This window comes from Panthera tigris, chromosome B4 (assembly GCF_018350195.1).
Source record: "Panthera tigris isolate Pti1 chromosome B4, P.tigris_Pti1_mat1.1, whole genome shotgun sequence".
Taxonomy (NCBI): domain Eukaryota; kingdom Metazoa; phylum Chordata; class Mammalia; order Carnivora; family Felidae; genus Panthera; species Panthera tigris.
Window position 1 is genome coordinate 129,742,162 of NC_056666.1, and position 14,786 is coordinate 129,756,947.

The following is a 14,786-nucleotide window of genomic DNA, read 5'->3' on the forward strand; positions in this document are numbered from 1 at the left end:
GCTCAGCGAGGTCGCGGACAACCCACATTGTGCCGCGGCGTCTTCGATTCCCCCCACCCACCCACCCCGCTCCCAGACTGTCTGCCAGCTGCGGTCTGCCCTGCGTCTTCCTCCTTCTACACGGCGGCGCGCGAGAGAGATGCTCCCTCAGCTCTCCCGGGCTCCCGGGCGGAGAAAAGAATTTCCCAGAGGGCTCCGCGCGCTCCCACCTCTCCTTGCTTCTCATTGGCCCAAACTGAGTCATACGCCCATTTCTGAACCAATCAGTTTGTGTGTGTAGGGGGAGGGGTAAAACTTACTCTGAGACCAATCAAACCCACCCCTGCCTTGGAGGAGGGGCATGTTTGATTCTTCTCAAGTCCAGGGGCTCCTGGGGGAGGAATGGGTGTCTGGAAGTAATTGGGGTTCAGCTAGGGAAGGCATCCAAGGTTCGGTTCCCGCAGGGACCACTGTGAGGCCCCTCCCACAGGGTATGGGTGCCTACCGCTCGGCTCCCACATCCTGCCCGGGGATTATGAGGGAAGGGGTGCGTGTCTAAGGGGAAGGTCTGGGGTGAGTTTGGGCCCTCCGGGCTTCTCTCCTCCCTCAGCTGGCCTCTCCAACACCTCACATCAGCCCCCACCCCAACATGAAAGGGAGGCATCACAAAGAGAACATTCAGACGGGTGCCTTTCTTTATTCTTTGCCATTTCTTGGAGTGGAAGGCACCTCTTCTCGGTCGTATCTAGTACTTTGAGTTTCTGCTTTTGCCCTTCTCTCCGTATTTCTCATCCAGTGCTTTCTGTAAGTTCATATTCATAGCATTTTTCTGGTGCCACCGGCCTGCAGAGAGCAGGGAAGGAGCCAGCTCAGATCATCCAGAGGATCTCTGGAGTGCCCCGAGGCCCCAGCGGTGATCCATGCCTCTTCCAGGCCCGCCCCAGAGCTCTACCTGTTGCTGTGGCTTCTCTCCCAACCTTGGGGCCAACACACCCTGCCCAGGTAGGGGAGCGCCCGCCTCCCTCACCGCAGCCCTGAACATACCCAGATCATCCGTCTTCCTGCCATGCCAGTGATCTATGTCCCTCACTGATTTCTCAATCACCTCTGGGGTGTAGGAGGCCTTCATAAGGCTCGTCGTCTCCTCAGAGGCCCCTGTGGAACCCCATAAAGAAATCCCCAGAAGCCTCAAGTCAACGAAGGTCAGGCACTCAGGGTTTCATACCTGGATGTCAGTTTCCCCAATGGATGGTGGACTGTGGAAGGTAGGGTGTGAGGAGGTGGGCCTGGGTTCAAACACCAGCTCTGCCATTCATGGAGTGTGACTTCAGGCCAGTGTTTAACCTCTCAGAGCTTTGGCCTCTTCCTCTATCCAAAGGAATAACATTTTCTTGCAAGATTGGGAAGATCACATTACTGGAGATTCATTGGAGCATCTGGCATGGGGCAATCAATATGTCCATTTTTCAGAAAATGTATTTCTATGCGTACAGTTAAACCACACACACACACAAAAGAAATAAGTTACCATGATCAAAAGTCAGCAGAAACACCAAACAGAGGACCAAATCCCCAAAGATAGCAAGGATTCAAACGATCGGTCACAGAATGGGCAACAAATGAATTTAATGTTTCAAGTCACGAGAGACAAAAAGAATAAGCAAAGAATAAGAAACTACCCAGAAAGAATAGATTAGGAAAAGAAGCAAATGGGACCTCAGAAAATGAAACATATAGTAATTGAAAATTAAGTTCAGTGGATGACAAGAGGTCTGGGATTAGCTTTGAAATAACGCAGGGCAGGCCGATGGGTGGGTGGGAGAAACAATGGAACAAGATTGGCCACGTGTTAAGAATTGTCAAAGCTGGGTTCTGAGTGTGACATGTAGCCATTTCATTGTTCTCTCTTCTTCTAAGTTTGAAAATTAGCATCTGAATGTTTAAAGGCACATTCAGGGGACAGGGAAAATAGTAGATTAAATGCAGCTAAGAAAAAAATGGCCAGCGGGAAGATATAGACAAGGAAATTAACTAGAATGCAGCACAGAGAGGGGGAACCTTATCGTAAAGCAGATGGTTGCCCCTAATATGAGGCTATAGATTCGACATACTTCCAGCTAAGATCTCAAAAGGGCTTTTGTTTCGTTTGTTTTTTGTAGAAATAGACAAGCTGCTTCTAAAATCTCTGTGGAGGAATCAAGGACCTAGACTAGCCAAGGCTTCAATGCTGGTAGTCGTGATGGAGAGGGGGGCTGATACCTGCCCAACCAGGTACCGGACTACCTCTCATACTTGGTCATTAAAAGCATAACATTGGACAGTGGGCAGGACGGAGGGCCTGGAAACTGACCCCTGCACATGTGGAAGCTCGGTGGACACCAGTGGAACCACTGTGGGTCACTGGGGGGGAAAGGCGGGACTATTCAGTAAAAGGTATTGGGAGAGTTGGTAATCCACATAAAGGAAGAATTAAGCAGGAATCCCTACTTCTCACTGACAACAGAAATCAACTCCAGGGGGATTAGGGACCCAAGTATGAAAAGCAAAACTAAATATTTTAGAAGACTCTGTAAGAGATTTTCTTTAAGACTCACACGGGGTAGGATGTCTTCAACCCAGTCTTTCTGGAACTCTATCTCTCAGGAAATAGTAATTCCATCCTCCCAGCTTTTCAGATCAAAAACCTTGGAATCCACCTTCATTCCTCCCTCCTACACCCCAAATCCATTTATTGACATATTCCGCGTGCTCTAGCTTGCACAGATACCCAGGCACCTAGTACATCAGGCCACGTTCAGCCTGGCCTCCCTGGGCCGCCATATTGCACAATGGTGCCTCCTGAGTTGTGCAGGGTCCCAGCCCTGCTCCCTAGACCAAGCCACCATCATCTGCCCCACCTGGATCTTTATAGTCAATTCCTCACCGGTCTCCCTGTTTCTGCCCCAGCAACCCTGCCACAGTTCTCAACGGCAGCTAGAATGGTCCTTCAACCTAAGTCAAAAACATGCCATTCTCCTGCTTGAGACCCTCCCCTGGCTTCCCAACCCCTCAAGAGGAAAGACTTTCTGGCGGCTTTCCCCACCCAGCTCTTTGCCTTTCTGACGTCCTCTCTCTCTCTCTCTCTCTCTCTCTCAAGTTTATTTATTTTGAGAGAGAAAGCATGAGTGGTGGAGGGACAGAGAGAGAGAATCCCAAGCAGGCTCCTCACAGTCGGCACAGAGCTCAATGCGGGGCTCGAACCCACGAACCGTGAGATCATGACCTGAGCTGAAATCAAGAGCCGGGCGCTTAACTGAACGAGCCAGCCGGGCGCCCCCTCCTCTCCCTCGCTCTTGTTCAACCACAACCTGAAACAGCTAGCGTAAGGCAGACAGAGTGAGTGGAAACGAAAGGGACACACGGGCAAAGCTCACCGGGAGTTGGTGCTGAAGGTGAAGCCCAAGCGGACGGCCCTTGCCAATTTCCAGAGTACAGATACTAGTAAAATAGCACTGCGATGCCAATCAGTTAAGGGAAATTTAACAAGGGACTCTTGTGAGCTGGTGCAAGCTGGTGGGAGCGGCTCCAGCACAAGCCCTGCCAAGGCTGTGTCTCTCTGGCTGGTGATGGGCGCCCGGAGGCTTTTGATACTATTCTTTTCCCTTTGTGTGGACATTACCCCACAAGGGTGTGTGTGCCGATGGGTGATTATTGTTACAGAGACGAATGGAAGGCAGGGACCCTGAGATCTGGAGCAGAGGACAAGCTGAGCTGTATTCTCTCTCCCTCCCCCAGCACCACCCCTCCTCCAGGCTCAAAGAAAAAGCCAGGAAGGCTTCCAGTGGCTGTCTGGTTCCTTGGGTGACGGGGATCGGAGCCAAGTGAGGAGGTCTGCCTGGCCCTGGGGACGCTGGAGAGGGCCTGGCGTGACAGAGGGAGGAAAGAAGAGGGCCGGACAGAGGTCATATGTGGCAGTGAGGCCGAACTCGAACGTGGGGGCAGAGAGAAGCCCCCTGCATGATGGCCGCGGAGCGGACCCTCGTCTGAGCAATCCGTTAGCCCTTGGGAACAGGGTCCCGGTGGGGAGGGGACCTGAAAGACTGGGGCTTTGGAGGCAGAAGAAAACCGTGGGTGTGAGCTCTGATCTACCTCCTGTTACTGAGAGGTCTTGGGCAAACTTTCCGATGCACCTGTGAAATGAGCTAACAGTTCTTGCCCCCAAACAGACATGACTGTGGCTGTCCCTTAGCAGCCCTGTAAGATGTCTGGATCTCCAACCGGCCCTGTCCCCCTGGTGCTGCCACCACCCGTGCTGGGAAGGAAAACTAATGGCCCGCCAGCTACTCACTTGGAGCCCCAGGCCAAGCGGCTTCACGCGGCACTTCAGAATCCCGTCACTGACCCACTGAGGGCCACAGCATCATTATTATCCCCACGGTGCCAAGGAGGTGACCGAGGCCGAGAGAGGTGAAGGATCTTGCCTGAGGCCACACCCAGGGAGTGGCAGAGCTGAGCTTTGAACCTAGGAAGCCCGATACTGTCGGCACTGTGACCAGATTAGGGCACGGGAGGCGTCGGAGGGAGTGAGGGACTGTTTGCCAACTGGGATGGGTCGTCTGCATGGGGAGGACAGATGTGCCTGGAGCCTGGACATTCCCAGCACGCGGCACAGGGCCTGGTCCAGAGAGGGCCCTTGGTGGCTGTGAAATGAGTGTCCCTGGGAATGAGTCCTAGGTCTCAGACCCCATAGGGGTCCGGGAAGGGGTGAGTACCCCAAAGGTGAATACCCCTGCCACTATGCCTGGCAACCTCCACCCTTGCCCTTTGGCCTGACCTTGAAACAAGTTGGACCGCATGTTGTAGCCCAGATCATAGTAGTCTGAGAAGATGGCGTTGATTCCCATGGGACTCTGGGTCCTGCTGGGCCACGAGGTGGCCCTCTTCTGGCCCTCAGAGCCTTCACCGATGGCCCTTTGAGCCTGCGCGGCGAGTGAGGAAGAGACCAGGGAAGCAGGGTCAGCCCCCTAGCTCCCCTCCAACTCCTCCTCCCTCTCACCCTGCCCTCGCCACCTCCTACCCCACCCCTACCCTGCAGCCTTCAACCAGGCCCGGGGCCAGGGACTGGGAGACCTGAAGGCCCTCCACCACTCACACGTCCCCACGTGCCACACGGGCATTGGAGACGGTAATGATCATAGAGCCTCTTCCTTGTTTTGAGCACCTAATGTATACACCATCAGGAGAGGTCTTCATAAGGTAATATTCTTCCTGCCCTTTTATACATGAGGAACTCGAGCCTCGGGGCAGGACTCGCCCTGCTGTCACAGTTGGTGAACCACAGAGCCCCGAGAACCGAGGCATCACCCAGGTCAGCTCTGGGTGGCCCCTTAGATTTCATCAGGGCCAACCCCCTCCTGTAGCGTGGAACCGAGGCTCAGACTGGCTGAGGAACCAGGAAACCGGGGTGGGAGTCCCAGTTCTGCCATAACCCAGCTGCTGACATCAGGCGAGTCTCTGCCCTTCTCTGGGCCTCAGTTTCCCTACTTGTAAAAAATGGGGGTGGGGGCCAAACTGGATGGTCATTGAAGTAGCTTCCAGCTCTGATATTTGCTGGCTCGGTGACATCTGTGTTGTGTCAAAGCTAGACAGAAAAGCCAGGTCCCTATTCAGGCCCAGGACAATGATGACCAAAGGGCGAAATGACACCTTTCCGAGGCCGAGAGGGGCAGTGACAGGTAGTGATCACAGAGCCAACCTCAGGTTGGGGCAAGGTCCTCAAGACGCTAGGGATTGTGACTTCCCAGACTAGTAGGTGGGTGTGGGTACCACACCTTGTGATGACAAAGCAGAGGGGGGCCCGGCCCATAGCCTTTGTGATCCTTGTAACTCCTCTTGCTCATTGTGACCCCAAGTGGCTCACGGCACCTCTCTGAACTTCTCTTGTACCATCTGTTCAAAAAAGAAGCCATAACTCGCACCATGTGAGGGTCGAGATGATGGCTTTGAAAAATATCTCTCAAGGGACGCCTGGGTGGTTCAGTCGGTGAAGCGTCCGACTTCGGCTCAGGTCATGATCTCACGGTCCGTGAGTTCGAGCCCCGCGGCGGGCTCTGTGCTGACAGCTGGGAGCCTGGAGCCTGCTTCGGATTCTGTGTCTCCCTCTCTCTCTGACCCTCCCCCGTTCATGCTCCGTCTCTCTCTCTCTCTCTGTCTCAAAAATAAACGTTAAAAAAAGAAAAGAAAATATCTCTCAAAACGCCAGACCAGGAGAGCTCTTAGCGTTTGACCAGAAAGAGCAGTTTTATGTCAACTTTTCAGTTGATCAGTAGGGACTCCACTGAATGACCTATCAGGTGGGGAACAGTGCCGGCATCGACTAGCGATGTCTGCCGTGTGCAGGATAGGAACGGTGTGGTAGGCGTGTCACGTGTTTGCCAGCCCGATGTCGTCCAGCTGCCTCCCTTTACAGATGTAGGGACCAGAGCCCCGAGAGGGGAAGTAACTTGTCCAAAGTCACCCAGCATTCAGGGGCGGAGCCAGGGCTCAAGCCCAAATCTTCTGAGTCCCAGCCAGTGCTCTCCATCCACTCCACGCGGTCTCCTTCAGGGGACTGGTCCCAGTTAAAAGCCTCTAATCCGAACACCAGACTTAACGCTGAAAAGTCTGCAAGGGCCAGAACAGGCAAGTGCACAGCCAGCACTCGTTAATGATACTATCGTAGAGACTCTGTACTTGAGGGCAGGCTCCTTGGGGGTCCCCCTTAGTCTCCATGCTGAACCCACCTGCCGCCCTCAGCCTCCTGTGCCCGCTCTGATACCTGCTCCTCAGAGACCAGCTCGTCCACCATGTTGCTCCCAAACTTGTGACGAATGCTGTCAGGAATGACGCTGCTCTCCTGGTCCTGGGCTCCCGCGTTGGGACCTTCCTTCAGTCCCTGGCACAGCGGAGCCCCCTCTCGGATAGAAGCCCTGCTCTCCCTCGAGGAGGGTCTGTAATCTGCCTTCCTCGGAGACCCACACTGTGGGTCCAACCCCGAGGACAGAGAGTCCCTACTGATGGCCGTTGGGGGTGGAGGTCGGATCTCCTCCAAGTGGATCTGCCTTAGGGGGCTGCCTCCCCGGTACAGGCTCTGCTGTGGGGAGACTGGGGCCTGGTACTTGAACTTGGAGGTGCCCACAGGGCTGCAGGCAGTTCTCCAGGGGTCCGTGTCCTGCTGGCCTCCCTCGTGGTTCAGATGGGCCCTGGTCAAAGTGGTGGTACCTGAACAGGGGGAGAGAGGGAGGGGAGGGAGGGAAGGAGACAGATAAACGCAGAGTGGGGGACAGGGAGGGAGACGGCGATGGGGCAACGACGCTCCCTCTCCTCTCCTTTCCGAGCCTCCCGAGCCTCCCGGACATTCTGTCTGCCTCTGCATCTCTCTCTGCATCTTCAACAAACTCTGCTCTCACTTCCTCTCAGCTTGCGTTTCATTTCCATCGAGGGCCCTCTTGGCTGGTCCGGCGGGACCTCTCCGGGTCCTCGAACCTAGCCAGCCCGCGTCAAAGGGACGGTCAAAGGGACGGGGACAGAGAGCGGTCACAGCAGCCAGCGGAAGCACAGGTGAGAAATCAGGAGAGACCGAGGAAGACGGTGGCTCCGTTGGCCAGGCCTCCCACGGGACAGGATCAACCCACACTGGTTTTGACAACAGGAGCTGCAGCCCTGAGGCCTGGCCGCGTGTGACCTTGACCTCTCTGTGCTTTGGTGAACCTAGCTCCGTTTGATTAGTTCTCTTCCCGGCTTTGAACCCCACAGCGATCCAGTGAAGAAAGCCAGCAGCTTGGCAGAGGGAAGTTGGCAGAGGGCTTCCTTGGCTTGGCCCAGTCATGGAGCTGGAGGGGCCAGGTCCTTGCTCCCCATTCAGAGCTGCCCCCCCAACCCCCACTTCCTTCTGCTGTTTTCACTCTGCAGGTGGCATCACCCCAGCCTTTTCAGGCTCTCCCACCAGCAGCCGCGCATTCTGGCCCGGAGTTCTAGTCCCAGCCCGCTGGCCGCATTCTCTTCACCCACCCCTGGCTCCCACCAAACGGCAGCCCCTGCCCCACCCCCACCTTGTAATACCCCACCACCCAGCTCGGTGGGCGCCCCCCCTCAGGCTGGTTCCGCCACCTGGAAGGCCTGCCCTTCCTTCTCCCGGAGTCAAAACCCTACCCTTCGGTTCCTTCAAATGCTGTCTCACCAAGAATCCTCCCTGACACCCACCCCAGGCTGGCCTGGCCGCAGGCTGCACACACGTCTCACCACCCTGGGCTTTTCCCTTTCTCCACACAGCCTCAGCCTCACCCCTGCTCCCCAGTCTTCAATTCCAGGTTACGGCTGCAAATGCGTTTAGGGAGCTTCCCTCCAAAGCATTCTACACGGCTCCTCCAGCCCTCCTGAAGGATACATAGTTTTGCTTCGCTTTTGTTGACAAAGGAGATGGGATTCTACCTGTTGCTTTGTTAACTTGCTGGTAAAAAACGCACCACTGTGCCTCGGGGATTGACTTACGGCGGCAGACACAGACCTAACTGAGCAGGACTTCGCAGCTGCCCCGCGGGTGGGCATTCAGAATGTTCCAGGCTTCTTTTCCAGAGAAGGCCGCTGGACAGCAGCGGGTTTTGACCCCTGGTCACTGGGGGTTTCATTTCACTCTCGCGGGGCGCCGTCACCAAGGGGTGGTGGTGCTCTGTGTAAGCCCCTCTCGCCCCCACCATGAGGAGCTGTAGACCCTTGCCCGGGGCCGGGGAGGGGGGGAGCGCAACGCCTTTAGAAAAAGCTTGCCTTCCTTCCTGCCCCCCACCGGTGAAATCAGATGCCTTCCATTCTTGCTCCTTTGTCATCCACACAAAAGGCAGAGGGAGAACCTGTTCCTGAGGCCGGACCAGATGGCCTTCCCTCCATCCAGTCCTGCTTCCGTCCCAGCGAACAAATGGGCGCGCCTCTGGGGACGGCCGAGGATGGGGACGGGCACCCTTCTCAACAGAGCGGAGGCAGAGTATGGGGTGCGCTCAGCGCCTACCTCATCAACCACGGTCCCTCCTCCTGCCCGTGGGGGACCTGGGGCTGAGCACAGGATGCTGAGCTCAGGACTCAAGGGGCAGGGCTCCCCGTTTCTCCCAGGATGAGCCCCTGACTGCCTCATCTATCCGCAAGTTACAGCGGAACTGCCCGCCCACCCTCTGCCAGCCCTTTGGGGTGACAAGAGCTTCACTCGCCGGACCCTGGTTCAGAGAGCCGGTATTCACTAACCATCCACCGAGGGAGCACGGACCGCGTCAGGTGCTAGGTCAGGCGCTGGGGACACAGCAGTGAACTAAAGGGCCAACCCCTGTCCTCTTGGAGCTACATATTTGTGGAATGAATGAATGAACGAATGAATGAACAAATGAACGAAGGAATGAATGAATGAATGAATGTCGCTGGCATTTCAGGAACCTCACTGCAACTCTAACAGCCTTCCATCCCTTCAGCTGTAAAATGGGCAGAGTAAGGGTCAAATGGTCAGTGGTTCGTTTCCCCAGCTTGGCCCTCGATCAGAATCGCGCCCCCGCTCCTTACACATCTGCGGATTCCAGGGCCCTCCCGGCGCCTGCATCAGAACCTCGCTGGGAGAGGCTGGAATCCGAGCCAGACTGAGCAAGGCCGGGGTCCTTGGATTTTTGGAGACAGCTTCCAGCAGGTGGGTCCTCCCCGATCTCACTGGAAGGCCACTCACCATGGGGCCCCTCTCAGAGCTGACCCGACCCAGTCACGCCTGCATTGAAAGCCCTCCTCTTGTCCTGAGGGCAGAGCCCCCAATGCAGGGGTCAGGCCCCCACTCTGCCTCTCCAGCCATATCGACTTCTCTAGGTCCCACCAAAGCACCAGCCCTCTGACTTCTAGACTTTTGCCCACACTGTTCGCCATGCCTGGATACTCCCTTCTCGCCTCCTTGGGCCACACCACTCCCTGGACGGGGCTCGCTTAGGACTTACATGTACTTTCCGGGCACCCAGCCAGGCCCCTGCTGGGTTGTCCCTCAGCCCTGCCCTCGGGCGCACGCTTCCCCGCACCCCCCCCCCCCAGCCCTGCAGACAGGACACGGCAGAGGGGTGGATGGGAGGCGCCAGCGATATTCCTCCCCCTGCCTTTGATTTCTGTCTTCAAACAGAATGCAGAGGGAGTCAGGGCCCCACCGTGGGTCTGCAGTCCCAAGCAAGACAGAGACCCAGACCCAGGGAGGGGGAGAAGGGGCTGTTCCCTGCTGCCCTTGGGGTGCCCGAGCGGAGCTCATCCCAGGCCAGCCTGTCCTACCTGCTCGGCGGCTCAGGTCCATGGACTCTTGTTCTGGGACAAGTAATTCCAAGCTTCGTCCTGTTGACCAAGAAACACGTGTGGTCGTCTCAGATGACACACAGTCTCTGCAGAGACGGGTGAGCTGGAGCTGAACACGAAGGCCCGTGGCCGTCTGTCCGGCCCCCACCCAGGGGCCCCTCCATGCTGTTTCCAGTGCTCTCTGGTATTCAGCGAGCCCCCCATCCCCGCTGGCCTGCCTCCTGGACCCCTGCCCACTCTGCCCTCTCTGGAAAGCCCAGTCACATCCAATGCCGGGGCCCCAAAAATGTTTCTCAAAGAGCCTGGAGGCCCTGAGCCTCGCTCTTGCCTTTTGCTGCCTTTTCCTTCACTTCTCCCCGATCTGCAGCACCCTGTGCTCCCCTGGGAGCCCCCAGCGGGCCCCTGGTTGCGGGGTGCCTTGCCCCAGGTCCCCCCATCCTGGTGACCATCTGCCTCCCTACAACGTGTCCATTTTAACAGCTGTTCGCTCAAGCCTGAGCGAAGGAAACCGGCTTGGCCAACACAGGAGAGCTGAGAGCAGGTGTTAGATTATTGCCTTCTGTCTTTTATTTTTTTAATGTTTATTTTTTTTAATGTTTATTTATTTTTGACAGAGAGAGAGAGAGACAGACAGACAGAGCACAAGTGGGAGAGGGGCAGAGAGAGGGGGAGACACAGAATCCGAAGCAGGCTCCAGGCTCCAAGCCATCCGCACAGAGCCCGAGGCGGGGCTCAAACTCACAGACCGTGAGATCGTGACCTGAGCCAAAGTTGGACACTCAACAGACTGGGCCACCCAGGGGCCCCTAGTGCTTTCTGTCTCATTCACACTCTCTCTCTGGCTCTTCTCAGCTTCCTTGCTCTGCCGCAAACAGCTGCCATGTTTTGAGCTGCCCCAGGGAGAGGCCAACAGCTCATGAGGAATGGAGACCCTTGGTCCAATGGTCCTCAAAGAACCATCTGACCCTTCACCCGAATGAGCATGGCCGTGAATCCTTCCCTGGTTGAGCCTTCATATGAGAACACAGCCCAGCGGACACGTTCATTATAGCTCGTGGGAGACCCTGAGCCAGAGGCCCCAGCCCGGCCACACTCAGGATCCAGACCCCCAGAAGCTGTGAGATAATAAATTTGTACTTTTGTCAAGCACATGGTCTTAAGTGACTACGCCTTGTGGTCATTTGTCACGCAGCAATAGATAGCCAGCATGGATTCCGGTACCGAGAATGGGCCGCTGCTGTAACAAATAACCTAAAACTGTGGGAGTGGCTTCGGAACCAAGCGGTGGTTGGGGCGTGGGTAGAGTTTGAGGAACGGGATGGAAAAAGGCCTCAATTGCCTGAAACGGGTAATGAGTAGAAACCTGGGCTTGGAGGATGTACGAAAGGATGTGAGGAACGCGTTCTTCGAAACTGGAGGAAGACGTGTCCTCGTTAGGTAGCGAAGGAAACTTAGTGACACTATCCTTGACAGTTAGGTGGGAAGTGGGACATGTGACTGATGCACCAGGAGAGGTAGCAAGGGAGATTTCCAAGCAAAAGCACTGAAGGTGTCTCCCGGTTTCTTCCTGCTGCTTGCAGCGAAGTATCATAGGGGAAAGAAACACTGAAGGAAGCACCGTTAAACACAAAAGAGGCAGAACTTGATGGTTTTGCAAAACCTCATCCTCTTCAGGTGCCAAAAGATGCCAAAATTCAGAAGACACCTGGGTGGCTCAGCCGGTGAAGCGTCCGACTTCGGCTCAGGTCACGACCTCGCGGTTCGTGGGTTCGAGCCCACGCGTCGGGCTCTGTGCGGACAGCTCGGAGCCCAGAGCCTGTTTCGGATTCTGGGTCTCCCTCTCTCTCTGCCCCTCCCCCACTCGCACTCTGTCTCTCTCTGTCTCAAAAATAAATAAACATTAAAAAAAATTTTTTTAAAAAGAAGGCATGGGGGCGCCTGGGTGGCTCAGTCGGTTAAGCGTCCAGTTTCAACTCAGATCACGATCTCGCGGTCCGTGAGTTCAAGCCCCGCATCGGGCTCTGGGCTGATGGCTCGGAGCCTGGAGCCTGCTTCCGATTCTGGGTCTCCCTCTCTCTCTGCTCCTCCCCCGTTCATGCTCTGTCTCTCTCTGTCTTGAAAATAAATAAACACTAAAAAAAAAAAGTTTAAAAAAAAATAAAAAGAAGGCATGTATATTATTGGGGTCTAGAGGGGTCACTGAGGTAGGCAGTCCACATGGCTCCGGGGACCCTTGTATAATCCCTCCCCTGGCACGTGGGCTGGGCCTGTTGACCCGCTTCTAACCAATAGAATAGTGGATGGGATGCCACTCGGAGAGTGAACGTAGAAGATTGCGACTCCGTCTTGTCCACACTCCGTCAGGCTCTTGGCTCGCTCACTCTGACAGAAGCAGCGGCCACGTTGTGAGCTAACCTCAGGAGAGGCCCCCCTGGCAAGGATCTGAGGGAGGCCTGTTCAAGAATCCGTGAGCAACGGAGCCCTACCATATGAGTAGCTCTGGAAAGGGGTCCTCCTCTAGTTGAACTTTGATTATATACCGTGAATGACCTTGAGAGATGGCCGCCATGGGAGTGCATCTGCATTTCTGACCCAAAGGAGTTGTGAGATTAAAAAAAAAAAAATGTTCTTGGGGCGCCTGGGTGGCTCAGTCCGTTAGGCATCTGATCTCACAGCTCGTGATGATCAGGTCATGATCTCACAGCTCGTGAGTTCGAGCCCCGCATCGGGCTCTGTGCTGACGGCTCAGAGCCTGCAGCCTGCTTCAGATTCTGTGTCTCCCTCTCTCTCTGCCCCTCCCCTGCTCGTGCTCTGTCCCTCTCTGTCTCTCAACAATAAATAAATGTTAAAAAAAAAATGTTTGTAAAAAAAATGTTCTTAAGCCACTAAGTTTTGGGGTGATTTGTTACACAGCAAGGGATAACTAATACAGCTCATCTGCTACGCACTCTTACATTTAGTAGATTAATCCGTCTTCATAAGGAAGCAGGTGTTCAGAGAAAGTATTAACTCACCCTCTTTCCCAGATGGAGACACTGAGGCTCAGAAAAGAAATAGGACCTCAGCCAAGTGGGACCGAACCCAAGCCCGACCTCTTCTGCCTCCTTCGAGTGAGCCGTCTGCTCCCGTCCCCACCCCCCCATCCCAGTCCTACCCCCGCCCATGTGCCCACAGCAGTGTCCTATCTGCCCCAGCGACACCCCCAGTCCATAGCAGCCTGGACCGGCTGGAACAGAAGTGTGGACTCACTGCCGGTTTCTGATCTGGAAAGAAAGGTCCCAAGAGACGTCAGTCGAGGAGGACAAGGAAGGAGGTCCGGTTGGGCCCGGGCACTCTTCCCTCACGAGCGGCCCTGAATAGAGAGAGGGATGGTGAAATCCTGGGTCCCGAGAGACCCCCGGCCCACCTCACAGGCCCCTGCCTCACCTCTCCGCTCTCTCTCATGTCAGCTGAAGTTCAGGAGCGCAGATCCACAGGGCAGACCCACTCCTGAAGACCACTGGCTGGGTGCCAGAGCACCCCCTTCCCCCACTGTTCCCTGGAGTCGCCATGGTGACCGCTATACATAGGGCTCTGTTACCTCAGAGGGCCCGCACCCCCGCCCCCCTGCACCCCCACCAGGGAACAGAGGCCGGGGGGAAGCCGGTACTGAAGGGGAAGGAGGGGCCTTCAAGCATTGCTCTGTCTCCACTCAAAATGTTTCCCGAGCCCCGCACATGTGACACACGGAGGGCTCGGATGCCATCAGGTGGAAAGAAAGTTCTCGGAGCCACAGCGGATTAAGTAGAGCGATCAGTGTTGTCTGGAGAAAGGAGTCAGGGCTCTCGGAGGGGCCATCTGAGCTGGCCTCTGAGGGATGTATAGGAGTTTGACAGTTTAGAAGGGACTTGAATACTAAAGGCGTGAATGTGGGGCACCTGGGTGGCTCCGTCGGTTGAGCATCCGACTTCAGCTCAGGTCATGATCTCCATGAGTTCAAGCCCCGCGTCGGGCTCTGTGCTGACAGCTCCGAGCCTGGAGCCTGCCTCGGATTCTGTGTCTCCCTCTCTCTCTCTCTCTCTCTCTCAGCCCCTCCCCCGCCCACGCTCTGTCTCTCTCTGTCTCTCTCTCAAAAATAAATAATACATATTAAAAAAAGAAAAAAAAAAGAGCGTGACTTTGGTCAAGTTCTTTGGCTGAACTTTCCTCGCGTGTGAAGCAGAGACAGCTCACCGCCAAGGGCAAGGGTGAGGATTGAGCGAAGTCGCTTTCGGGAAATGCCTGGCGCATTGCCCGCCACAGAGAGACGTCGCCTATAGTCGGGTGCTAACCTCATAAGCCACTCATCAGCAAGGCCTTCCAAGTACACCAGACTCGCACGCCCTTAGCCACCTCCACATCTCTCCCTGCCCCCAGTCCAGACCTCTTGCCTCCTCCCTCGCCTCCTGGGTTTGCTCTCCTGCCTGTATTAATTTTCTTTTCTTTTTTTTTTTTTTAATGTTATTTTTGAGAGA

At 55.6% G+C, this 14,786-nt stretch overlaps 1 protein-coding gene across 3 annotated transcripts; it reads right to left on the bottom strand.

Annotated features, from left to right (window-relative positions):
- Positions 1 to 652: 652 nt before the first annotated feature.
- Positions 653 to 13,835, bottom strand: TEX33 (testis expressed 33). Of its 3 annotated transcripts, none has more exons than XM_042993180.1 (7): positions 13,720 to 13,835; positions 13,543 to 13,645; positions 10,273 to 10,332; positions 6,776 to 7,218; positions 4,793 to 4,937; positions 1,024 to 1,134; positions 653 to 822 (listed from the first exon to the last, which is right to left on the bottom strand). In XM_042993180.1, exons 3-7 carry the CDS (start codon positions 10,292 to 10,294, stop codon positions 725 to 727), a joined length of 819 nt encoding a protein of 272 aa, XP_042849114.1. In that variant the 5' UTR covers positions 10,295 to 10,332; positions 13,543 to 13,645; positions 13,720 to 13,835; the 3' UTR covers positions 653 to 724. The 3 variants fall into 3 exon arrangements, with proteins under 3 accessions (XP_042849114.1, XP_007096476.2, XP_042849116.1); XM_042993182.1 differs by lacking the exons at positions 653 to 822; positions 1,024 to 1,134 and adding exons at positions 1,146 to 1,415; positions 4,307 to 4,480; XM_007096414.2 differs by lacking the exon at positions 13,543 to 13,645.
- Positions 13,836 to 14,786: the final 951 nt, after the last annotated feature.

Bases quoted from the DNA above. Each gene is read 5' to 3' on its own strand.
- TEX33 (XM_007096414.2), bottom strand. From the start codon at position 10,294: ATGGACCTGAGCCGCCGAGCAG. The intron at 1,135-4,792 runs GTCAGGCCAAAG...GGGGTTCCACAG, and splicing joins GCGGTCCAACTTGTTTCAAG to GGGCCTCTGAGGAGACGACG. The intron at 823-1,023 runs GTATGTTCAGGG...TGCTCTCTGCAG, and splicing joins CAGGAAGACGGATGATCTGG to GCCGGTGGCACCAGAAAAAT.